The 25,534-nt window shown below is 47.3% G+C and overlaps 10 protein-coding genes across 10 annotated transcripts; 2 read left to right on the top strand and 8 right to left on the bottom strand.

The window, feature by feature from the left end:
* Positions 1–835: 835 nt before the first annotated feature.
* FSUBG_2068 (uncharacterized protein) lies at positions 836–3,374 on the bottom strand (the record flags this gene model as incomplete). Its single annotated transcript, XM_036679802.1, has 2 exons — positions 836–1,511; positions 1,567–3,374. 2 exons carry the CDS (start codon positions 3,372–3,374, stop codon positions 836–838), a joined length of 2,484 nt encoding a protein of 827 aa, XP_036542344.1.
* A 1,469-nt stretch (positions 3,375–4,843) lies between these two features.
* FSUBG_2067 (uncharacterized protein) lies at positions 4,844–6,376 on the bottom strand (the record flags this gene model as incomplete). Its single annotated transcript, XM_036679801.1, has 4 exons — positions 4,844–5,599; positions 5,829–5,954; positions 5,997–6,173; positions 6,320–6,376. The coding sequence occupies 4 exons, from the start codon at positions 6,374–6,376 to the stop codon at positions 4,844–4,846; spliced, it is 1,116 nt and encodes a 371-aa protein (XP_036542343.1).
* Positions 6,377–9,341: 2,965 nt separating this feature from the next.
* Positions 9,342–9,681, bottom strand: FSUBG_2066 (uncharacterized protein; the record flags this gene model as incomplete). The annotated part of the gene is made up of 2 exons (XM_036679800.1): positions 9,342–9,368; positions 9,424–9,681. 2 exons carry the CDS (start codon positions 9,679–9,681, stop codon positions 9,342–9,344), a joined length of 285 nt encoding a protein of 94 aa, XP_036542342.1.
* Positions 9,682–10,034: 353 nt separating this feature from the next.
* On the bottom strand, positions 10,035–10,754 carry FSUBG_2065 (uncharacterized protein; the record flags this gene model as incomplete). The annotated part of the gene is made up of 1 exon (XM_036679799.1): positions 10,035–10,754. The coding sequence occupies one exon, from the start codon at positions 10,752–10,754 to the stop codon at positions 10,035–10,037; it is 720 nt and encodes a 239-aa protein (XP_036542341.1).
* A 1,312-nt stretch (positions 10,755–12,066) lies between these two features.
* FSUBG_2064 (uncharacterized protein) lies at positions 12,067–12,507 on the bottom strand (the record flags this gene model as incomplete). The annotated part of the gene is made up of 1 exon (XM_036679798.1): positions 12,067–12,507. One exon carries the CDS (start codon positions 12,505–12,507, stop codon positions 12,067–12,069), a length of 441 nt encoding a protein of 146 aa, XP_036542340.1.
* A 1,947-nt stretch (positions 12,508–14,454) lies between these two features.
* On the bottom strand, positions 14,455–15,003 carry FSUBG_2063 (uncharacterized protein; the record flags this gene model as incomplete). Its single annotated transcript, XM_036679797.1, has 1 exon — positions 14,455–15,003. One exon carries the CDS (start codon positions 15,001–15,003, stop codon positions 14,455–14,457), a length of 549 nt encoding a protein of 182 aa, XP_036542339.1.
* A 2,521-nt stretch (positions 15,004–17,524) lies between these two features.
* Positions 17,525–18,034, top strand: FSUBG_2062 (uncharacterized protein; the record flags this gene model as incomplete). The annotated part of the gene is made up of 1 exon (XM_036679796.1): positions 17,525–18,034. One exon carries the CDS (start codon positions 17,525–17,527, stop codon positions 18,032–18,034), a length of 510 nt encoding a protein of 169 aa, XP_036542338.1.
* Positions 18,035–19,023: 989 nt separating this feature from the next.
* Positions 19,024–19,785, top strand: FSUBG_2061 (metalloprotease MEP1; the record flags this gene model as incomplete). Its single annotated transcript, XM_036679795.1, has 1 exon — positions 19,024–19,785. One exon carries the CDS (start codon positions 19,024–19,026, stop codon positions 19,783–19,785), a length of 762 nt encoding a protein of 253 aa, XP_036542337.1.
* Positions 19,786–20,820: 1,035 nt separating this feature from the next.
* Positions 20,821–21,240, bottom strand: FSUBG_2060 (fungal hydrophobin domain protein; the record flags this gene model as incomplete). The annotated part of the gene is made up of 2 exons (XM_036679794.1): positions 20,821–20,880; positions 20,929–21,240. The coding sequence occupies 2 exons, from the start codon at positions 21,238–21,240 to the stop codon at positions 20,821–20,823; spliced, it is 372 nt and encodes a 123-aa protein (XP_036542336.1).
* A 1,472-nt stretch (positions 21,241–22,712) lies between these two features.
* On the bottom strand, positions 22,713–23,763 carry FSUBG_2059 (uncharacterized protein; the record flags this gene model as incomplete). Its single annotated transcript, XM_036679792.1, has 2 exons — positions 22,713–23,566; positions 23,625–23,763. 2 exons carry the CDS (start codon positions 23,761–23,763, stop codon positions 22,713–22,715), a joined length of 993 nt encoding a protein of 330 aa, XP_036542335.1.
* Between the last annotated feature and the right edge of the window lie 1,771 nt (positions 23,764–25,534).

Genomic DNA, 25,534 nt, shown 5'->3' with positions numbered 1-25,534 from the left:
TATTGTTTATCGAGGAAAAGGCAAGGGTCTGACTTCAGTTTTGTGCTGATTAGAAGAATGCCCAGCCAGGCGCAGTCACCCAGCTAAGCTGATGACTCATCGTGAAAGCGTACCTTGCGTGATGAGATGTGCTACAGTGGCGGGCAGTGATGATAGAACTGGAAAATCAGAGCATCGTCGGAGGGAATTGGGATAAATTCTACTGCATAGCCTTGTGCAAAAGAATGCTATTGTATTGCGCGCGCATACTCGAAATGTACCCATGCACCACTGTATCACAGGTACTACGAAGTACGAACCAACAACTCTTGGTGGACAACATTTGGGAACGGTAACTCTTGGTGGACAACATTTGGGAACGGTACAAGACCACGTCGCGACATTGTTTCTCTCGTAGAAGTGTATTGGATATACCTAGTAAACCACCTTTTGAACGCCCATATAGTTCGTACGCTATGAAACCAAGATCTAATCATGTGTACTCGCTAACAATTCCTCATCAATTCATGTCCACATCCCATAGAACCCAACCATCCACCATACTCTGGCATGCAAAAGATATACGCAAAAGCGCGCGCCTAGCAAGAATGAGTCCTAAGATAAACAAGGTGGAAACCGTGGGCGTCGCTGTGTACGTCAAGGGGCAATATCTTTCCTGCTGCCATGTCGTACAGCCACTTCCCAGTGGATGCCAATCACCCATCCACATTTCTGCATGCCTCGGTTGCATGAGTGTTCAATTGCCCTTTCGAGTCAGCGATATAAGGGACAAACAGAGCATTTACGCGGCTCTGGCAGGCCCTGCGAAAAAGGTCTCGCCGAGCTCCTCAGACAGTCACGGGAAAGGCTGCGACGGTGCAAACAATCCATACAGCGCATCCTGCGAGATATCCTTCTCCTGATCATTCAAGAAATCCAGCAAACCTGGTGAGTGACCAAACGCCGGATCAAAGTGATCCATATGCGGGATGTAATCCGACGCAGTAGCAGAAACGTAAGCACCCGTTGGTGTAGAACTGTTGGTGTTATTAGGCGCAATAGCAGATGCAGCGGGTGCCATGGCGAGAGGGAAGAAGAAACTCTCATCGAGACCAGCAGGATGGGGCTGTTCTGTACCAGTGGAACCACTCTCTTTAATACTGGTCTGGAACTCACGGACCATGTCTTGGAGAACACTGAGGGGCTTCTTGAGACCAAAGTTGCATCCGACCTGGAGTTCGCTGAGACATGTCCAGAAGAAGGAGATGGGTTCTGTGAATTGACCTCGTTCATGGCGCTCTTGACGGAGGATGACGATGACGGCGGAGTAGACTGCGTATGAGAGGAGGAAGGGTGCGCGACGGAGTGTGAAAGATTCGCGGTATCGGCGAACGAGCTTCTGGATCATGAGAGCGCTTTGAATGCATGCTTCTTCACCGCGACGCTTGGCGGTCTCGTCGGTGTGGCGGCGAAGGTGACCTTCCTCGAGGAATGCGCGGTGTAGCAGAATGGTGAGAGCGTGGAATGTCGTACTGAAGTATCCTGATTAGTATCATTGTCTTTACATGCTCAACCGGTAAGACTCACTGTGGGGTGATTTGATGGGGTGGAGGTGTGATGGTGAGAGTATCGTCGGGGTCGAAGCATAAGTGACTGGGAAGACTGCTTTGCCACTTTTCAAGCTCCCTCTCAATGGACTCCTTCTTATTGAGAAGATACTCCGTTGTGTACTTGACACATTGGATACCATAAAGGTCATTGATTCTCGTGGAGATTTGCAATATCCTCACGAGGCTGCTAAACGTGGAAACGGCGTGGGCAGGTTGGCGCCCGTATGGAGGGGGAGCTGAAGCTGGCGACTTGGGGTCGATATAAGGTTCCCATTCTTCGAGCTCTTCAAAGGTATCGAGGAGCTGAAGGGGGACTCTAGCTTGTGCAGATGCAAACATACAGGGACGGCCAAGATACAACGCTTGCGTAGCGTCGGTAGTGAAGGCAGCCCAGTAAAGACGCTTTCGCATCTCTTGCTCCAAGTCCGTCCGCAGTACACGTTGCTCGTTGACACCGCCTGTGCTCTCGTAATCAGGACCCAGCATAAGATGGCATCCCAGATCAATTATCATGCGATGTGCTGTTCCTGACAGACTCCAACCTGCACTAGGTTTGCCTTGTGATACAAGCGATACACTTGTAAGCAGCAGAGCAAGAGCAGAAGGAATACTGGGCTTGTCGAGTTCATCTATCAAGAGCTCCCTGAATCGATCATAGAAGCGTCTTCCAACACTTTGAGGATCATCGGGATCGGCGCGGAGGGATGGGCGGTCGCTGTATAGGGAAGTCGAGTAGAAAATGGCGTTGAGTAGAAGCTTGTTCGCGAAAGGACCTCCGCCACTAGCAAGACTGTCCATAATCGCAGGCCGATAGGAAATAAGGTATGCATAATGTTGTCGATTGAAGTGCAAATCCAGGAGATGCTTAGCAAGTTCTGGGTCTGTACCATCCAAGTCCATCAAGTCTCGCGGGTTCCGGAACATGCGTGCCTCTCGCTGTCGTTGAAGGGCAGCGTTGCTTATAAGCCGAGCTTTCGAGGCCGATATAGCATCGTCGCCTTTTCGTGTCATCTTATTGATATTCTCTCGGTGCTGTGCGCGCGATGTCGGGTTCATGATACTGGCGAGACCGTGAACCGCAGAGACGTAGCCGTTCTCGTGGAAGACACCAGCTACTCGAGCTTCGCTTGGTGATAGACCGGTGCCGTCACCATTACCGTCGTTGCTTATAGGACGAGGGACCAATTTCACAGGCGCGAGCTCTGTAGAATCGAGCTGTGTCTGTGTCGTTCGTGAGAGGATCGTATTGAAGCTATCGAGTCGAGGTTTCGTCTCATCCGTCGGACCAACACTGCTCCTCGGCGGCGAAGAAAGAAAACTAGCGCCCATTTCCTGCGCAGCAGTAGAAGCAGTCGGTGTGGGAAGTGGACTCGCGATAGCAGCAGTCGAAGCAAGACGGCTCAGCCCATGGGTAGTATAGTCCTGCGAAGCGCGGGACGGATGGTCCGTATCCATTAGCTCCGCCGTCCACGCAGACTGCATCTCGGACGTAAGGATGCCAGCAGCCTTCATGTGATCAAGCATAGCGGCGACTGTCGCCTCAAGGCTCTGCACGCGCGCGCGCGACGGTCGAGGTTCTCGGCGGGCATCGTGAGGGTATACGCAGGGGAGGCTGTTGGTGCTGCACTCGACGCACTGCGGGCGCGTGCCGTCGCAGCGGACTTTCTTCTGGCGACATGGCGTGCAGGTCTTGCAGAGAGCGCCGCCGGACGAAGGGCGCGAAGAACTCTTGGAGTCCTTGCCCGCTTGACGCTTGACGATCTTGTTTGGACCCGTCATTGTCATTGTTGGCGGATTTCAGGGATAGTGGAGTGATGGCGCAAAACAAAAAAAGGAATTATCATGAAAAAATAGAGAGATTGAGCGAAATGTTAGGTTCGTTCTCGGCTCAGGTGAGCGGCATCGGTGGCCGGGTGTTCGGTGAGTCGAGGGTGTTCCTGCGGGGAGCATCGGGCGATATTTCAAGGTCAACGGCCCACTGCTTGTTAGCGCCGGACCACTAGAAGCAGGGCCCTTCGCCGCTAGCCACAATCTTCCCCAGGTCCAGCCCGGATCCACCCGATCAAGCCCTCGGAAGCGGTTAATATCGTGACTGTGAGTGGTCAGCGAGTGCATGGGTGTGAAGGAGGATGCCATCCTCGGAAATGCAAAGCTCGAGTATCTAAAGTTGATCTACTGATCTCGAGATTTGGAGAGAGAAATGATACCCTGAGATGAGAGTCAATTGGGCGGGTTTAGCTCGGGACCTCGGTATTGAACTTAAACTTGACCACCAGCATCAAATGTGACAGCGAGATCCTCCACGATTTCCTGAAACCCCGCGTTTGTCTATTCCGAAAAGAGCTGTAGATGCATGAGCTCGGAGACATGGCATTTCAACGGTCGGACGGATGATTCACATGTTCCTTGCCAGCAACAACCACGTAGATGGGCTGATATCACGAACATCAGGAAAAGACTCAGTTTAACAGAACTTATTCGCTATTTCCTTGCTGCATGAGAAGTATTCCAGTCTGATTCGACCATTTTTAGTAGCAACCTGGTCCACAAAGACGATCAGCAGCAAGATGGACACTTCTTCGGCAATTGAGAGTCTGTAAAGTAAACAGCATTTTCTCTAATTAAGCCAACATGTGAAAACACGGTGAATGCCTAGGTTCCTTGCTCAATGCCTAGTGGCTCAGAAGGTGGGAGTCTGCCTTGTAACCATGCAGTTGATGACCAAGCACTTATTGAGCTTCCTTTCATCCCTGAGCTATCACCGTAGTTTCGAGCAACCACTTTCAGGTTCCCCAGATTTTGCAATGACTCACAAACCAAAAATGGGATTCTTGGTGGTATACGGATTGTCCTATCTCCAGGGACGTTCTCCAGGGACGTCTGAAGCCATAGAGTTTCGCAGATTTTTCGGGAATGTAACAATAGTGCAGTTTGAGGGTGAATACCGAAACCCGGCCACAACGTAGCTAGAGCCTGTCTTACACTAGCTAGGTGCGAGAGAGCTCTAAACAGTAGCTTTCCAGAAGTAGTAATGAAAGGCAGGAGGTATAAGCCATGGCTTATTGACTGGATATTGCTTCGACAGTAAACATGCTCGAGAAGGCTTGTATTAAGTCGTCTTTGGGTTCTCCAAGACACCTTTTTCTGGCCTCTGATACGGCCCATGACTGATGATGATGTCTTTAATACACAGTATTTCAGCACGGGCTCAATCTTCTATTCTTTTCATTGTTGATCCTACCATCTCTTAATAGTTACAGTATAACACACTCACTGACGGCTGGTTGAATCTCCTGTACGCTAACCACCGGCCCCTTACCCTTCACCAGAGCGTCAAGCGCCGGGTCAAGAATGACTTCCACCTCCTCCGCCGTCTCCCTTGCCTCCATCGCAAACAGTCTTTCTCTTATTGACATAGCCTGGCCCATAAAATCCGCCCCAACAGAGTCGTTCTCATAATCAACCAAGTACTCCGCCATCTCATCGTTTCTATAACTATCCGTGCTTGCAGCCCAAACCATCGTAAGAAAGTCGGGCACAAAGCTAGCACCGTATGGTCGAGCACTTTCACACTGCTCTACTAAAGCAATACACTCATCAACGCAGTCGTGTGAGTTCCCCACTAGCGTCAAGTCTGTATCCCAGATGCGTAAAGTATGTCCAATCACCGCAGTCATGGCGAGTAGAATCCCATATGCTACTCTGTATGAACTACAGACCCGTATCGACATCGCCGGTGCGTTGGGTGCTGCTGTTGATATTGTTGCTAGTGCAAGGAGTTGTCGGACCTTGGGCATCTCGAACTGCATTACGTCGTAGATGGATCTTAGTTGACGAAGGTTCTTCTTTGGCGAGCGCATCAAGATAGATAATTCTCCCATGGTTCCAGATTCTAGGCTCAGGAAGCTTCCTTGGTGGTATTTTACTGGTCGTGGAGTGCCGATTGTATGGCACGCTTCCCAGAACCAGGGACCAAGCTCAAACTGAGGGTTCAAGAAGCTCGCCATAACCTAGATGATGGTCAGCTTTGGAAACACATTCAAGGATAGGGTTGGAGTACGGCGAGTTGGCTAAGTCCCACCATGTAGTCACCCAAGTCATCGAGCTGCTTTTTCATAACAGCTTCACGAAATAAGACTGATATGACCTCTCGATGTTGTTCTATTGATTTACGGTCTACCCAGTACTGAAGGGTGTCAATAATAGCGAGAGAATATGGTTGCGTAGAAATTTACTTACATGGCAAACAAACATGATTGAAACAACCTGCATCTTCATCATGATCTTCTCCTTCGGATCAAGTATAGCACTTCTGGTTGCTGCTAAAGCCTCTCCATATCTCGTCAAAGCATCAACTCTTGAATCCTGACTCCGATGTGATTTGTACAGAGAAACCATTGCGCTTACACAAGAGTCGAGTGCTGGACTAGAACCAATTTGTGCTACGATTTCTGGGATAAGTTTCCCACCGAATGCTCGAATGTCAAACCTGGCATCCTCAGTCTGAAGGATGTGAACCAACGAAGATGAGAGCTGGGTCTGTTCATTACTGGGGCGTCGTTTAACAAGGCTCTGGTCGTCGTTCTGAAACGAGTGGAATTTCCATCGTTTGACGCCATTTCCAACGCATGGTACGCCCACTCGTTTACATCTTCCGCAAGTTGGTTTAGCTTGGTCGCACTTTGGCTGTCAACACTGGAATATACTATGAGACATATTGTCATGCTTACTTTCTTCTTCTGCCTACGACATCCGTCGCATCCGCGGCTCGATGGTGTTCCTGGCATGATGGCGCTAATGTGTAGAAGGTAATACGCGCGTTAAGGCGAGGACAGTTCAGATGCTAATAAATCATGACATCTCGAATCAACCTAATCAGAGGTATCCACAGTGGCCGAGCTTCGGTGATGAGCGGTGCTGGGTGACGTTAAGTTTGGCTGCGCCTTGGGAGGCCATGCAGCTTTGTATGGCAGGGATCGTCGGCTGACCGCCCGTCAAAACAGGGGTTGAGGATTAGTGTGTCAGGGCTCTGAAATAAACATTTAATAGCGGCAAAGAATCTCTTGTGACGATGGACAGGACTTAATGATATCCTTTTATTTGCTATGCGTGATTTACCGTATCGAATATCTAAAGCCGATGCCTTGCTTGTTGAGGACCAGGCTAATTTTGGATACAGCGGGATTACTTGGCGGTAGGGCTGGGCTGACGCTAGCATTACGAATGACAATCTCTCTGCATAGCCAGTAAGAAAGACGAATCATTATTATCGTTGTATTTACAGCTTGTCTGGGACAAATAGACGCATACGTAGTTTATATTTGGTCACGGATCTCACCGGCGAAGGCCAGTAAGCACCTAGTATCTTTATCTCCGAAATTACATGTGCCAGAACTTTTGCTGTATCTCTCCCAGGCAGGGGCTGTAAGACCGACCAACACGGGGAAAATGACGAAAATGACGGGCGAGATGCGTAAGCTTGTCTTAGTAGCCTCTCAATATTTTTGGTAGTGATGGTCAAATATATTTCAAGATCACTTTCCTATGAAGCTATGAAATCACATTTCTAAAGATGGGCGATGCGCGCCTCATGGTATATCGTAGCATGAGATAGAGTGAGAGTGTTTGTGTCGGTTCGCTACATCGACGTACGTCTGTACTTCTTTAAAAGTGTAGCTATACCTTCTCTATATGAAAAAGAAATAGGCCAGAAATTCTCCAGAACCTTTACTCATTTCTTCTTCTCCTTCTTCTCCCGCTTTTCCTTACAAGTTGCGCACTCTCCAGAGCTGGGTTTCTCTATGTGTTCAACCGCCGGCCTGCATTTACGCACATCTCGAAGAGCGCATGGCCTTTCCACAACTGGTTCAAACGAAGCTTGAAGACCACATTTGCAAAGATGGACGACACGTGTTTTTGTACACATTGTGACAGGAGGGAAATTTCAGGGCTTTCAGTTAGGGATTTATAGGGTACCTGTATGTTTGTATGCAAAATTCGTTGCTTTTGGTGGCGGAGTTGGCGTTAGAGCCGAACCCATTTATAGATATACTGGTCACAGGTTCACGTTAATAACAAGGCCATCAACATGATTCTATCACCGTAAATTGACTGTTATAGTGTGATTTCAGAAGTGACTGTCGATTAATAATCCTATGAGCAGTATATCGCCAGTGTTGAGACAAGTGACTTCTTGGCCTCCTCCTACTTCTTCTCCTCTGCCTCTTTCGCTAGCCTCTTCTTTTCACATTCCTTGCACTCTTTGGCACAAAACCAAAAGTTCACCGGTTCGTTTGTCCAGCCCTTGCATTTTGATGTCCCGGCTAGATCACACGGGCGTTTAATGTAGTCTCGTTCTACTTCCTCCCCACACTTGCACCAGTGGTGAACGATTCTTGTTACACACATGTTGAGTTCAGAATAAGTAGAGCTTTGAAGTCGCTAGCACGAGAAATAATGTTGTGGTAGAAGGGTAGATGTCTGAGCCGAGCTGTTTTATAGATGTTCTGGTCATATATTCATGTCAAGAATAAAACGTCCAAAAGTGATTCTAGCACAAACTGGCACTCTTGTAGTGTGTATTTTCGTGTGAACTTCTAGCCGTCAATCCATCAGTGGAATCTCATCTGTTTGCAGCCCTCCAAATATAAGTGGTACGGGAGTTCAGTGGTTCGAGTTATAGACTACCCATTGGTTTTCACTGGCCTCTTCTCTCCTGCTTCTTCTTGGCTTCCTCAGCCTCCTTCCTCCGTCTCTTTCTTTCACATTCCTTGCATTCTCTATTAGAGTGTCGAATATTTCGTTCTTCATTTATCCAGCCCTTGCAATTCGCCGAGGTGCATGGATGATCGACATATTCTCGCCCTGCCTTCTCCCCACACTTACACCAGTACTGAAAGATCTTTTCTACACACATGTTGATTTCAGAGAATACGAGTTCCAGCGGTTGGTAAAGGCGGTAAATGTGGCAGTGGGGGAGTTCAAGTTTCTACAAAGCCATTTTATAGCCGCACCGATTATTGATCACGTCAGTGAGGAACTGTGATGAGTAATTCTTATTTGCAAGTTCCACTGTTATTGTGGTTGGAAAGTTTTAGACGTGACCAGAGAAATGAAGAGGGATCAGCGTTAGGTCATATGTCTTTCAGTTATCCAGATAGTGAAGACAAAATGATCGAACCACATGTTTCCAGTGATTAGAAGTGGTGACTATTCTGCGGTCTTCTTGGCTCGCCATTACTTCTGTTGCTCGGCCTCTTCTTCCTCGTTTTCCTCCTCGCGATGCTTCACATCACACTCACACCTTTTTTCCGAATTCCATTCTTGAATTTCCTCATCATCTGTGCCTTTGCATCCTGACGTGTCCTTTGCTAAGCACGGTGGTAATTAGCTTGAGTCCCTCTAGTTCTGATTCTTTGCCACACTTGCACCAGTGCTGAACACTTAGATTGGTGCACATGTTGAGATTGCAGTGGGTAGTATTTCGTGGTGTCTTGGTATTGAGATCCTCTGTAGAGAGTTAACCGTAAGCTGCCTGGAAGATGTAGAATCGGGTTGAGTTAGGTAGTTGCGAGTTCAGTTGCGCCTTGGAATAATAATATCCTCAGGGCCTGAGACCGAACTGAGGTGAATGATGGATGTCTAGGAACTCTGATCCACCCAGACATGTCCACTAACCATAATTCCGGGATATTAACCGCCGGAATGGCCTAATGTATTCGTTAGTCACACCGGTCTGACACTTGACTGTTGTCACTGATGGTCTGCGCGGTATTGTGTCTGAGTATTGACGTGCGCGTAAGTGAATAAATGACCAAGTTGTTTGAGTAATTACGCGCACTTGAGCACAGGCGTCAACTACAGCCAAATCTAGCTCCCCAAGTAGATGTCCTGCAGAGACATTGAAGTTGTCACAGGTTTCTCTATCGATTTTCCAGCTGTTCTCAGGGTTGTTGGCGTCTTCAACATCAACAGGCTCCTGTTGTAGTATTCCACGGAGGTAAAGCTCGCCGGAGCAAGCTCCGAACGGCGAGTTACAGTCGTAATAGTACATCAAGCCGACAAGTCCAGAAAAGGCTTGCTTGTAGTTCATGTTGAGTTCCAAGTTTGTATCGAAGGTGCTTAGTGGAGACTGCCAAAGATACCAAGATCACTTTTGGCCAGCGTATGAGCTGATGTAACCGCGGAGTATGGACTAAAGTACATCCTGTTTGGCAATCCGAAGAAGGCAAGAAAACATAAAACCCCGACTCTGGGGCAGGAAAATACTTAAATAAATTGACATAAACTTAGACTGATCTTTTATAGAATCGACAAAATGTAGTATCTAACATGAAGGGTAGAGAAAGGGTTGATTTAGCCTGCTAAGTCTGCCCGTCTTCCGTGATGCCCAGCCTTGACATCTGACTGTTGTAAATACACCTCAACTTCATTAGATTATCCGTGCTACTCCCAGCTGGTATTCTGCAAAATTGCTACACTACTCATCAAAGCTGTGACAGTCCAGTGATATCCCATTGAACCCGTGGTTGCCCTGCCCAGAAATTGGAAGCCTCCCGATCTTTGGCCAGACGCTGGTCCCGAGGCAGTGTTGTCTTCGTGTATCATCGCAATAACTTCAGAACTTCGGGAGCGGTTTGAGCCTGACTTGCTTGTACGACCTAGAGATACGAGCTCCCATACCATGCTGTAAGCGGTTCTCTGAGCTTCTGATGAGATACGCCACTCGAAGGACTCTGTTCTGCGACTTGCACCATGTTCAACCCTCATCGAGAAACTGTATCGAGGATTGGACCTCGAACGATGGTAGGACATGGTGACCTGGCCGGAGGGAGTGTTGCAACTGGGTATTCCGGGGAGTTGAAAGATGAATCCGTCGCTGGATCTGATTCCTGATGATATCGGATCCCCAGCAACGCTGGACCCCGGGAAGAGATATGTCGGGCCTTGCCAGCCGCGAGGCATGCAGGCTGCATATATAGTATGGGCACCGGGTTCAGAGATGACGAGAGCCATTGTAGAGGGTGATGGTGTCCAGGTCAGTTGCATGATTTGAGGGAACCCGATGTCAACGACTTGGTCTGAGATCTGGTAGGGGCCTTCAGAACCTGAGGATCTGTTGGCGTATACGTCCTCCAGGCTCGCGACAAATGCTGGAAATATCATAACGAAAGTTAAAAAATTGGCCTAAAGTGAGGGCTTTCCGCGTTGAGTTCCTGTGAAAGAAGATTGATACCAGGAAGCTGAGTCTCTTTAGATAACTACCATACTTTCAAGATTGAAGAAATAAGTTTATATACCGTATGGATTCATGGTTAAACAGCAGTTTGGCTATGGAGAGTCTCATTCCCCCTGACCCCCAATCAACCAAAGCAAACTCTTCCATCATCCAACATTGACATATTGCTGCCTCTGACCAACTCAACCCGTTTCAGTACAAATGGGCCGCTGTTCCTATTAGAGTCTACATAAGAATGGTGATTGGTCTACCGAGATCTTATAAGGCTGATGCCTTTTCCCATCACAAGAACCATCTTCGAGAATACTTTCCTTAGCGGGAAGAATCGCGCGGTGCCCCCTGCGTCGATTTCTCTTACACATTTTTGCCAAGACGACCCCTAGGCCCCTTGGAACCGGGGCGCTGGGTCGGAAGGATCTCATGTAAGCAGATCATCAACTAAAACAGCTTTTCCATGAGATGTCTGTGCCTGGGCGCTGAGGGCCAAATAGCCAATTGTGTACTGCAACCGGTAGGTCAAAGGGTCTGTGGCTGTGCTACAGCGCTGCATACAGTACGAAATGGGAATTAGCGTTGCTTCGATCGGAAGAGCCCTGGCGGCTGTGGCGCTGATGCCATCGAAGGCGGGCGATCTGGTTGGTTGGAGGCGGTGCAGGGATAGCGCTGGACTTGCCGAAAGAGGCTGACTTTTTGTCTTAGGGACGAACATGAATGATGAGGCTGAGAACTGAAGAGGACGTGTTGCGAGGGCTGTGTTGGGTTTCCTCGGCTGCCGAAGGATTGGGGTCTAGATTTGGACTGTGGGTTGATGGACCACTATTCTGCCTCGTCGTTGCATTTCACCATTTTGGGGAGATAACAAGAAGAAACATCCTCGTGATGATGGCTTTGTGACGATAAAGAATATGTATTGGCTACTGCGGAAGGAATTGTCTGATTGTACGCGGCGGCAAGATAATCTTTAACCGTCAACAATGTTTAAATCTTTTCACGTTGTTTGGCAGAGGTCATTTTTACACCAAATTGTGAGGATGTTACCATTCTTCTCCTCAATTTTATTGTTCAGTTATCCTAGAAACTTCAGATATTGATGTGAAACTAGGAGTGATATCTTTAAAGTAAGGCACCGGATGCAAGCTGAGTTCTCTCTGCTGATTTAAGCTCTCAGCCATAAGGGGAGATGCAAGCATCAGCTGTCAGGTCTATCAACTCCAAATAGAGCAACAGTACAACATCGCCTTAGATTAAAGAACCCCCATGCTCATAAGGCATGTCGATCGACATCTCATCCGTCTCATGCGCCCATTCATCATACCTGTACTCCAGCTCCATCTCCACTTCTTCAGGTCTAGGGCACTGGTATCGCGTACCACCGACAGTGCACTCAAACTTCTCTTGACCCAGCATCGTCGCAATGAAATTCTCCAACAAAAGGAAAATCCACAAGGGGTGGCTTTGCGTTCTGTAGCCAGCCCAGGTCTTGACGCACTCAACCCGCAGGTTGTCAAAGGCAAAGGCGCGAAACTCCGCCATTTGAAGCCATTGCATGATCTCGTAAGGATGGGGAGCTGTGAGATTGTTCATCATGTCGAGAAGTCTTGTGCGCGTGGTTCCGTCGTCGAGTGCGGGCTCTTTGATGGAGGAAAGGAAAGCGAATGCTTCAGCATCAAAGGTCGTCATGGTGAAAGCTGGCAGAGCGGAGGCTCGCGAAAGGAAACGTGCTTTGTAGGAGTTCTGCAGCCGCTCGAGTGTATCCAAAAGACGGCTCGAAGTGTCTGTTTCGGCGGTAGTATGCACTTCTTCTGGTAGGCCTTGTCCCGTGGTGCAGGTAACAATGGACTAGCTGAGGCGCCTCACGATTGGAAGTCGGTAGGTCGAGAACTTGTAATCACCACACAAAACCCAGGCTCTAGATTGATGATGTAGAAATTCAGAGTTCAGAATGGTGGGAAGAGCCGAAATACAGAGAAAGGCTTTTATCAGCTGCTGGGCAGTGAATCACTGCCATGGGCCAAGACGCAACAGCATCAACCAAGCTGATTCACTGTCAATAGGCACTAAACTCGTCTGCGTTCTGTTTTCTTTTGTGCTTGTCATGGTGTTATTGCCTTTTTTTGTTTTCGGTCCGTATTGATTGTTTGTGTGATACCGGCGCTCACTTATTCTGTTTGGAGTTCAGGACTTGGATTAGTGAGGGGCGAGAACTGGTTTGGAAGCTGGCTGCAGGTAGTCTTTTCATTTATTGAACTTCAAGCTGGCGAGATGACGTGTTTAAATGCATCGGCAGGGCAAAGCAATGTAGGTTAGAGTCTGTAGTTCATATCTAATTAGAAGTCATGTCGCTTGATCATGCCATTTCTCACCACACAGTACATGACTTGAGCCTTCTGGTGAAGCTTGACCAGATTGAGTTAAAGCATGGGTTCCTATAGTTCATATTGTCTGAATTCTAAAGGGAATTGGGTTTATTCTTCATTTCTATAGCTACGAGGGGAATATACTTTAATTTGTTAAACTTAATCTAGAGACAAATACAAATGGTTATCGTTGCCTAACCTTCAGGGAGCAAGAATATCAGATCTTAATTTAAGGTATTAAAATAAACCAATAACAATGTTACACTAAGTTTATACTGAATTATCCAAGCTTTTCATTATTCAGGATTTAGCTTCTGAGTTTTCTTTCCTCCCCTAAGCCAGCCTAGGTACTTCCCTATAGGTAGAATAACCCAATCCTCCCACGCCTAAAATAAACATGCTTATTTCAGTATCGAAGCTTAGGTAGTTTCAGAAGGAAATCCCATGATGCGGGTATATCCATCTCTCGAAATCATAGGTGGTGGCTCTCACCTCCTATACTCTATATCATCTCCTTTCCGCATAACTGGCTTCCTTTAGATTTCAGGTATTAAGATGGCTATTACTTACAGCTTTGGCTCGCGGGGATAGGGTGTCTCATAGAATGATATCAGGAGTTATGGAATATTATAGGCATAACTCGAATGGGTTCCGGTCGAGGGACAGATGATAAGAGATTCAAGTCCAACAGAGTTGATATTTCCACTAAGCATTGTCCTGATAAAACATAAAAGTGCTGTCACGTTATGATTTGAGAAGAAACTAGCCATAACTAATGTTTAACAGAGTTATAGGCGCCTACAGCAGTCAGTTGTAGACACTAAGCTTAAGACAAGCTATAAGTTAGAATACTTGCGTATAAATGTTGATAAGAAACCGCGCAACTTCCCACTTACTTTATGCTGGTAGCATCTGTATTGCTCATGGGTGCATGGAAGCTCTTTGCAAGCAATCTTTCCCGCTTGCCACCGTCAGCCTGTCTAACATGTCAGTAGTTGTCGTCTCTCTTGGATACACGTACTGCAAGTAGTTCTACTCCATTTCTATAACGGTGAACGCATAATGGCCAATTATCACGAGTTCAGAATTTTAATTAAATAAAAAAAAGAGTATTATTATTATTAAACAAGCCCATGCACTCTCAGAAGTTGCCCTAAACATAGCTCTGACAGAAGCAACTCCAAACCACCAAATTAACCAGCCCCCAGGTAGAGAAATGAAAATATCAAAACGAAACTGCAAATTAAAAGTGCTCAAGACTAATCCTCTCTCAGGCGTAGTAGTCCCCACTTCCAGAATTGTCATAGACTCCAATGTTATACTGGGGCTTTTCGTAATCAGCGCAGCGTTTGGTGACAGATTCAGTGACAGTCTGGGTCTTGTACATGGTGTATGCTGGCTCATTGTGGTACTTGGTGACAGTAGGTTTCCAACCGTATGTGGTGACGGCCTTGGTGACAGTCTTGGTGGCAGGGGCTTTGTAGACGGGCTCTGTGACTGTGACAGCCTTGGTAACAGTCTTAGTCACGGGGGGGCTGTAGATGGTAGCCGTGACTTTGACAGTCTTGGCGTCGGGAGGATCGGCGACAGAGGTAACGATCCTGGTGACGGTCTTGGTGACAGGGGCCTTGTAGATGGGCACTGTCACTTTGACGGTCTTGGTGGCTAGGGGGTCGTGAATTGACTTTGTGACCGTGCAAGTCGCAGTAGCAGTTACAGTAGCAACCTTTTCGCAGTCACATCCATAGCCATAGTTGCCAGGGCTAGCAAAGGCGATTGGAATGGAAGCAAGAAGAAGGGCTGGTGTAGAGAACTTCATGTTGTGAGATGTTGGAGGGGTCTCGTGATATGGGGGGTCTAAATGAATGTGGCTAAAGGAGTGTAGATCGAATAAGAGTTGGATTGTTCTTCATTCCAGTGCGTCGGCATGTCGAGATCTTTATAGTGATTTTGGCCTTCTTGGGCTTTCAGTATAATCTTGGTTGCCGTATAAGGCAATATCAAGGGAGAATTTTGGTAGGTAGACTCGCAACCGTTATCTGAGTCAACAAAGCGCTAAACGCGGCACAAATCGATAGTCCCTCTTTGCAGCCACCATCCGGATAGACTAACAAAAAAGATCCGAGTCAAATAAGGGGTAATCGCGGCACAAGTCAATAGTGGTCTCTGGTTGCGTCGCAGTTTCACTCGTATTTAAATCTCCGCGCTCTCCCTGAATTTTGTTTCGGCTCCCGCAAATCTGGTAGTTAACCTCTGAGAATCAACCCCTTCAGTTCAATTCCCTTTTAGGCCAAGAAGAAAAAAGGAGTCTTTTTAAGTACTAAACTCTAAACGCTTTGCTAGAGCCACTAATTGATATCTTTAGCCGCAACACTGGGCTGATATGACTAGAGTTGTTCCCACCTTTGCTTGTCTTAGTTTCATCCAAGAAGAATTGCGCCTTGAAGCAGTTATTATTATTCATGCATTTCCGGGAGTATAACTGAAGTACCCATAACTCCAGAGTCTATCACAGATATGGGTTCCAAGCATCTCAAGTCGTGGTCACGTTCAGCAGTAAGGTCTTTGATCAAACAGCTGCATATCTCAGAAGCATCCTGACTAGCTCGCTACAAACAGAAGTGTGAAACAACTTGCCCCTTTCCACTATACAAGCAACTCGTGGGATGATTTGTGTATGTCGCTTTTGCTGTGACTCTCCGACACGCCCTGCAAACCTTGAGCTTGCAATCACCTTTCTGTACAATTATGTCCCGCTTGGCACCAGAGCTGCTGCACGCCATCAGGTTGAGTCCGTCGAAGGTGATATTGTCATCATCATCTATCCGCCAACCTTCTCTCAGCGTCTTGTCTAGCTTTTTCCTTGAGCCAATGGAGTAGCCAGCGGAATTTTGACCTAGAGGAAATATTGTGAGCTAAGTGCAGCGTCTAATGAAAGTCTTCTCACATTCTGTAGCCGCTTTTGTACCATTCACAATCACTTGTTGCCGGGGATTTCCAGGTGAATAGAGGAAGAGCTCTTCGTCTTGGAGGTAGAAGGTGGCCGCATCCTCAGCATTGAACTGATTACAGCAAGCGTCTTGTTTGGGCGACCCTATGTATAGGGTATTGTTGGCGGCTTTTAACTTTTCTGTCCCGTTGTACACTATCTGGAAAGTCGAGGTCCTCCTGATGGGCTTGTGTTGTTTTGTAAGTGAACCTGCTGCAACATAGCCAGCGATGATAGCCATGATGAAAATAGAGCGCATGGTCCTTTCTTAGACAATAAAACACTGGGATACAGTATAATTAGCCAGAACATGGACGTAGACAACAACGGATTTAGCAAAGTATTTATCAGCATAAACCTCCTGTTGAGGGATGAGATGGTGCTGAGTGAATGGAAGGGGACAATAGAGAAAGGGGCGGCGGTTTATTGAGATATTCTAATCAAGCGGGATGGCGTTCCAATCTGCACGCATATTGGCAATATTATCGTCTATCCATTGCTGGTAATTAAAATAAGGGTGAATATCACGTGGATGTACAGCAATTCACCAACAATTACTGCATGGAAAGTCCAGGGTGCTGCAATTGGTAAAGGTTCAACATAGAGATGAAATATTAGCTACGATTACTTCACGTGCCACAAGATTCAAATGGGCAATTTTATCATTGCGAGAAGTTTCTTGTTCGGGCCATTACCTTAGTGTATATATTTGATGAGAACGTCGATGGTAGGAATTCTTAGTCTTGAGTCTCGATAACACGCCCCCTGCTTGTGATTCTGTTCCATGATTCTACATCTCAGCACCCAAATAGGAACTGTCTTAGTAATCGGCCCTTAAAGTTCTAGTGTCTCTAATGTTGCAAGCCAAGCGGCGGTCTTGAAAGAAGCTCGCCGATATTCGTCAAGGCCCATTGCAAACCTACCACTTCGAGATATGCCAATGTTGATTCCGCGTTCCACATCTAGAACACTGGTGCTGCTTACAAAGTTGCCCAGTCTAAGTGGACTAGATTTGATTTATCCTAACCCAAAAATAATACTGCAACGATCAGATCGGATCTGGAAACCATCGATCGCGATCGATTTTGATGACAACCTTGTGTAGATTTCAGGCATTCTTTCTCGTGGCTACAGCTACCGACATACCGTGAAAGTTGCGTCATTTAAGAGTTTCTTGATAAGGTAGATGGGGGCTGGAACAGCGTTCAGAATTCAATATATAACATCTCATTGGGCTTCCATCCATCTCAGCACTACAACAATTCGCATCATTCAAACACTTGCACCATTCACCATATCAACAACTAAACCTCATACCCCATTCTCACTAAATCAAACTCACTTATTCAAAATGAAGTCTGTTATCGGTCTTGCCCTTCTTTCTGTTGCCTTTGCGGCTCCTCGGGACGGCTCCAACGCTGCCGCTCTCGAGAAGCGCCAGTTCAGCCCAGCTGATCTTGATGCCTTCTTTGATTCGCTCAGCTCTCTCCTCGGTCAGCTGCCCTATGAGCCTACTCAGACGATGACGGATATCCTTACTTTCTCGACTTCTGTCTCTGGTACTCCCACTGAGGTCACTGTCGCCACTACCACGTCTGATGCCTTCGATGATGGCCTTCCTTTTGCCAAGCGTCAATCTCCCGGTGACCTTGCCGCTATCATCGCTTCTCTCAGCGCTCTCATTTCTACTACTGCCACCCCCACCGAAGCCATTGGATGCGCAACTGATGTTGTCGATGTCCCTACTACTGTTAACGGCGTTCCTACCGAGGTTTCCAGCCTTGCTGCTGTTCCTACTGTCGCTCCCAGTGCACCACTTCCCGGTGCTCCCGCTGCCCCCGCTGTCCCTGGAGGAGTTTAAGCTCCTTTCGCTCTCTTTAAGAGATATCCAAACCTTCAAAGTGGGTTTCCCCCAACCGCTAGTTTCTTCATGTGTGCTAACCAATCCTGGAGGACCATCATGTCAATTCATAACCAGCAGGGTAACCTTGTTGCCTTTGAAGTCGTTGTACCCAGAGAAATGTGTTGTTTGCAGTTGAGACTTGTGGCTGAGAGCTTAAATCAGCACAGACAAGTTGGTGCTATTTATAGGAGGTGGTTAATGGTGTAGAGGAGCTTAGAAGTTTGTTTTGGTGGATATAGATCGTTTAGTCTGTGTGTTTCAACATCGCACTGATTTTACTTACGAGCAATTTGTGCCAATCGTAATATGGTGCCTTTGACATAGACAAACTTGAGTGTACTGCCAGAGTGACCTCTACTACCACGCCTTATTCTCTTCCATGCCTAGCTTCGATGTGTGGAATTGCGGTAAGTAACATAAGGGCTCGGAACTATTCCCAGCAATGCTAATTCGATATACCGGTTAGCTCCACAAGACAATGATGTATGATATTGACGCTACGCTTTGAGACATTTTTCCAGGCGCCCTGTCGATCATCTGTAATACTCCATTCTTCAAGCCATTTCTCCATACGCCGTTCTCCCTTCGAGCCACTATCGAATATGTTGAATCCCATTCTGCTTTTCGATTTAATATCCATCTGCTGTGCCGTGTCCCCGCAAGGGCAAGCCCCATGAGACACGGAGCATGTCTACCAATGTGATGCTATTCACCACTACAAACAATGCATTCATCCCGCTCACGATACCGTGCTACGGCTGGGGAATTATTGGACTCAGGAAACAACAGATATTGAAAAGGATATCAGGGGTTGCATTCCTAGTGTTTGAAGATTCGTAATACAACAACGACAATGAGATATAAGATGATGCCTCCATACGCCGACTTCTGGCCATCAGTTCCCTACAGCCTCTCACCAACTCTCTACAACCGCCATCTCAGCCGAAATGTTTCTCGGAGCTTTGCTTTTGCTTTCTTTCAGCAACACTATAGCGTATGCCCAAGACTCAACCTCATTTTCACGATGCGCCATCAACGATCCTACTCCTGAACAAAGGGCCAGTGTGAAGGCACTAGAAGATATTGAGAAGGTGACAAGGATCGAAACATCTAGACATATCTGTGTCGATACCTACATTCACGTTGTAACCTCAAACGCATCGGAGGCAATCTCTCAACGACAGGTAGCTGCCCAGTTCAAGGTTTTGAACGCAGCATTCGCACCTCAAAATATCTCATTCGATCTGAAAAACACAACCTGCACTACTAATTCAACATGGGCTGGCGGCGGCGATGAGATCGGAATGAAGAGGGAGCTACGTCAGGGCGACTACAGCACTCTTAATCTTTACTTTGTCGACACAGCGAGGCTTGGTAACACAGCCGCTCTAGGTTACTGCACCTTTCCCTCAAACACCACCCCTGGGTCCGATGTATTTATCCGTGATGGCTGTGTAATTGAGGCGCAGAGTGTTCCTGGTGGCGATGCTGCACCATACAACTTGGGCGGCACCGCAATCCATGAAGTCGGGCATTGGTTCAGTCTTTTTCATACCTTCCAGAATGGATGCGATGCTCCAGGAGATTCTGTCGCTGATACCCCGGCGCAAGGAGAGCCGACAAGTGGTTGTCCTACACGAAAGGACACTTGTCCCGATATCCCTGGTGACGATCCAGTCCATAATTATATGGATTACTCGTATGAGTGAGTAATTTATAAAAGAGTTCAAAGAGTTCAGTACTAATTGTATGTCGCAGCATTTGCTATGAAGAATTTACCCCCGGCCAAAGAAGCCGAATGCACAACTCCTGGGCTACTTACCGTCAGCGACACGCGACTGGCTATTCTGGTTGACGAGGTTGTGATTGATGATGAACTTTTATTAGATATTAGACTTGCTTAGATACTTGAATACGATCCCTGTTCGACCTATTGTCCTCTCATTCTTGTTAGGCCTTTTCATAGTGATAGTTGTTGGTCTTGCTTAAACACTTCGTCGCGACTCACGAATTCAGCAATCTCATGACCTGGATTTGGAACTAGCGTCTGGATTGAAGACGTGCCCACTTAAGACTTCTAGCATTGTAACTATTCAGGGGCGACCGAATGTTCATCTTGACTACTCTGGATGTGTTGTCATCAATTCAAGGACTGTCTCTTACATATCGTAGATTAGAATGGTTTGTGGTCGACGTTGAACGATTGAAGCTTACCAGCAATGCGGCGGAAGGATGAGACAGTCAAGTCAGGTATAGAAGCGAAGTCATCATCATATCAGTATTTAGAAAGCGATCCTGTAATGCCTGGTGTTGAGTAAGGACTGTGACTTTGTTAAAAATACCTACTACTGATTACTTATTCTGATTTTTATGGCGTAAGAGACTTGAAATCTTTAGCATGTGCGGAACACAGATGGCAGTGTACGAGTCAATTGCAGTATCGTATCAGATGTAAGACTAGATCTGATCAGTGTATGTTCAGTCATGTGCAACTTGCTTGAGTCACGATGGAGGTCAAGAGAGTGTATATGGCAAGAAAATAAATCTCATATTAAAAGTCGCACACTGGTGAATCGAAGCAACACCTGAAGATAAAATCGTACAGGATCTCTAGTTCCAACAAGTATCGATCAGACCGCATTGTCAAGACCTCTCGGACATGTCCTCAAAGGCTGCTAAACCAAGCCTTCTCCTGCCCCCAGATGTCCCATTGAATACCCGAAGGAACCGCTGAAAACACAACCTTAGACAAGGTTGCTGATGGCAATGCAAGGAAGAGCGGCGTTGACGAGGCCAGCAGCGGCCTGTGGATTGTTAGTAAGATTTATGTATTGTTGGAATGGGTTACTTACGTTTCCGGGGCTGTCCTGGCAGCAAGCAGCATTGGCCTGGCACTCCTTGTTGAGGAGGTTGTTGGCAATGGCGATGACATTGACATCAACCTTGGAGCACTGGCTGAAGAGGCTGAGGCCGTTGGCGATACCGGCACCGTCGCCAACGGAGTTGCCAGCAGGCTTGTTGGTGACCTTGTTGCAGCAGTAAACGCTCTGGCCGTTGGCGCAAGAGTTGGAAGCCTGCTGAACAGTGAGGGTGTTCAGAGAAGGTCCACCAATGGCGGCGGCGGCGGAAGCGGCCAGGAAAGCGATGACAGTGTAGGCATACATCTTGAAGGTTGTTGGGTTGAAAGTGTTGGTTGAAGTGTTGAAGTGGTAGTGAATGATTGTGATTGTGATGATGAGATGAGATGGATAGATATTTGCGAGAACCAAGAGACTCTTATATAGCTGAAATCATGACAGGTCTCAGCAGCCTTTGATGGGTCGAGACAGTAATTTTAAAATTCCATCATGATTCTGCATTGCCCTTTACTCACCGCTACACATATCCATCCCTGTGGATGACTATTGCATGCTGGAATGTCTTTCATCGACCTGTGTTGTGTCAAACAGTTGCATTGCTAGTAGCTTCACTAACAACAGGGTCTGTCTTGAGGGAGAGTTCTCTATTGTTGACAAGGTCACTAGTTTTTGGTTCTTAGAGGAATACTACTACTCAACCTATTAGCTACCATCAGCCATGAATACATTTGCCAATGAATTAGCTGCAACTCTATTGTAAACCTAATAGACTCTACAGTGCTTCATTGGTTACGCCCCTATGCTTACTACCGGCGATACTGGTCGGGAATATTCATGTTGAGACTTTGGACTTTGGAGACTAGTGCATCGGTGAAACCTTCGGTCAATACTCTCTGGGCATTCCGTCGTATAGTTTGGAAGAACAGGGACACAGAGCACCGTTCCTTGTGGCTCAAACAGCATGTATTTCGCAGTCGGCAGTCGTGGTTCGCTCTCTCTACAGGTGCCGCTTAAGCCACATACTCCAATCTGCCTTATGCTGCGAAACGGAGTCAGCCACCAGGAGGAGGAAAGAGGCTGTGCCGTGTCTCAAGGAGCCGTGTCTCACTGAGCCGTGTCTCACGCTGAGTTGTTCAATGCAGATCTCGCGAGCTAGGCGATTTGGAGCTTAGTGCTCCTGGGATCATCGCATTTTCATTTTTCGATTTGTTGGTGGGGTTTGCGATCTGCATGTGGCTTGATCTAGGATGGAAATAACCTTGTCAATCTGAGATTGATTTGATCCTTGGCGAGTTGGATCTTGGTAACCGATCGTCAAGCGATCCAACGATTTAGGGCAACGTAGCTGAGGAACTTCACACATTTTATTAATTATGCCATGTTCAATATTCCCTGATGAAGGCATCAGCATTCCGTAATCATAATCAATATACAAGTCTGTGGTATTTGCTCTATGTAAGTCATACATGCGCAAGTGAACCGAACCACCATCGACGCCAATGCGTTCGTACCGTAAGCCGTTAACCATTAGCCATAACCATTCATTTGGGACAGGCCAAAACCATGTCGTAATCATCATTGCAAACCCAAACCTAGCCGTATCGTACATAACAAAGAAATTTTACTCTATATCGCCTGCAGCGATCAGTGGGAATTTTGCCTGGCAAGTAGTCGCCGCAGCCTCTTCCCCTGTCTTCGCCTTCGCGTCTCATATTGTAGAGTTCGTTTGGCAGCTGTTGAGGCGGTTAGTGTCGCCCTTGGTCGTCAAGCAGTAAAAGTTACGTACCCCAATCTTTTGCGACCTGCTTCGTCGTGGGATCAACCCACGTGTAATGTACAGCCCGTTCGGGATATCGCGAAGCAATGCCTAATGACTCTCCGGGATGTAGATACATGTGTCGTTCGCGAGCTTTGATGCTGATTTGGCGAGGCTTTTCATCATCGTCATGGTCAAAGCATAGCCACCCGTCTTCATCCCAGACTGGTATCTGATTATTTATTCGATAGTGCCAAGCTTGGAGGCCTTGAACTGTGCGTCGAGGGGTATTACCAAACTGGTGGGCAAACTCTCTCACGACACTTGACCAGCTCAATTTCCTGTCGTATCTGGCGTAAATGATGAAGTCTCCCTGTTCTATGGTGTACTTTTGGTTGCTGCGATGGCTGGAGTCCTCATCAGATGATATGTCATGCCGGGAGCTGGCAGTGGGTGGACAAAGGCGGGGTGTGAAATGCTTGCCTGCAGCGTCATATGGAGGACTTCCGTAGAAGCTGCGTTGATCATCATTGAAGCCACCGAGACTGAGAGGGAGAATACCGAGGCCAGTTACTGTCCTCTGCTGTGAAAGACTGTACTCGGCGAACGAGTTGGCGATTGGACGACTCGATGAGGGCCATGACTGTCGAGTGGGAGGAGGCTTTCGATCCACATGGGCAATCAACTCGGAGGGACTTGGAAGTATAATGCCTACAGAATGATCGCTAATGCGCCCAATCGGTCGTGCGGTAGCTTCAACTCCTCGATCAAATGCCTCAAAGCTCGGTAGCCGTATCGAGGGACCCTTTGGAGGAGGAGTGACGAGGTATGGTACACTTGCAAGACTAGGTGCATCTTGGGATTCGATATCGCTGTCTTTTGGAGTCATTAGTTGATCGGAGTTTGGCATCATGGACCTCTTTACGGGGCTTACCTTCAGTCTTGACATCCGGGCTTCCTATGTCTGAGGTCGGTGGAGTATGTTGTTGAAAACAAGGGTGAGAAGGGCCGGTGACAGCATACCGATATGCCCTCATGTCATGCTCCGGGAAATTGGATCTCATATTCATCATGTTTGTCGAGTAATCAATCAACCAGACGGCGATCGTGCCCAGGGGCGAAGATCGTGATGATATGAAACCAGGGAAATGAACTTTGAGATATTCGGAGAATAACAGATAGTCAAAAACGATGTTAAATAAAAGGGATACATAAACAAAGGGATTGTTCAGGGTCTAGTAAGTTTTAAATGAGACGTAAGTGTCTATACTTGTATGAAACTGTTTTACGTCCCGAATCTAGTGTCATGATTAGAGTATCGCCCCCTGATTATAAAACATCGTGTAAGATAGAGAAAGGCTCGTTGACTCATGGCGATGGGTCACGATTTCATTCTGTTTGTTGATGCAGCCTGTTCAGCCGAGATACGAACGTCATGCGCAGTTACATCCATCCGGATCAGTTCCAAGGACGGCTAAAGACAAGCTTGAGGGAGCCCAGCCCAGCGGGATGGAAATGCAAGGGGTGTGGGATAAGATCTACGGAGGGGCACTACTGCGCTTTTCAGCCTTTCAGGGTATATCGAATAATATCCCGGCGTCTGTCAGTATTTGTTACAGTAGTTTCAGGCTGTAAGCACTACGCAACAGTGCTGTTGCTTTTTTTCCAATGGCCAACAAATGAAAAATGTACACATTTATGGTAACCAGTAAATAGGGTCAGATGACATACTTCTCGCTTGCTTGGCCTTGTTCTCTCATCATTCTCGCCCATTGTAGCCACAGTACCGAGCCAACCAAGAGTCCTTAACGGCACACACCCAGCCACACTACACAGAACGGTCTCAGTTTCGAACCCACGACCCAGTTCCGTAGCTACCCAGGGTTTAATGGAGGGGTCTTGTGGAGCATTATTAGATTACTGAGTAGCCTTCAGGGATGGAGACCACGGGATCTGCGCCCCAAGACATAAGGGCGTGCCGGAGAAGTGAGTCAAGATCGACGCTGTTGATTGCCGGAAACTGAATCACTAGTAGCACGAAACCAGGTTCTTGAGCATACCCCAGATTCCGTCTGAAGGCTCCAGACAGGGGTTCTCGGTGGGTGGGGGGAGAAATGCAGTGGAAACCGTCTGGAGTAGGGATCTGCAGGAACTGTCTCACTTTCGTCCGACATATATCGGAGCCGGCGGCTCACATCGTGAACAAGAAATGAAACACGGGACAGGAGGTTTGCCTCCGCACAATGGGTTGTTAGTACGGACGGGAAGTCATGTACGCTCGGCCATGTTTATGATTATTCAGAAGACAAAGCGATAACAGAGACGGAATTAAAATCAAATGTCTGTCTTTAGATAAGGGGGGATATTGACATCTGGCTAAAAGTCGATATGAAAAAGAATTTGGACAGAATATTTAGCCACTAGTGGACATTGGCTTTACGGTAACTGAGGCTTGACCAGACGAGGCGATGGGATCAGCGATCTCGCGTATCGTAGATGCAGCACTTTGCCGCCGATGCGGCCTGCCTGGCTTGCATAATGGTTGTGCTGCCGTGATGCATCCCATCCAACCTGAGCCGGAAGAACGGTTGGTAAATGATCAATCCCAGCCAAGACCCTGAGATAGCCTGATCGACATGCCAGAGGGTACTACCCTGCGCGAGATAACTGCTGCGTCTGCAACGGCTGCGTGTTAATAGAATCCAAGATCTCGATCGCAAGCAGATGGGAATTCACGCCATAACATGGATTTGGGAACTTACCAATACTGTTCGGGCCTTTTGGATGGCAGCCTTCTTTTGTCTCAGCTTGAGCCGTCACTTGTGATGCATATTCTCTGTCATG

This window comes from Fusarium subglutinans, assembly GCF_013396075.1.
Source record: "Fusarium subglutinans strain NRRL 66333 chromosome Unknown NRRL66333_c0000018, whole genome shotgun sequence".
NCBI lineage: Eukaryota > Fungi > Ascomycota > Sordariomycetes > Hypocreales > Nectriaceae > Fusarium > Fusarium subglutinans.
Note: the sequence above shows the minus strand (reverse complement) of the source record. Positions and strands in the feature narration are given on the sequence as shown.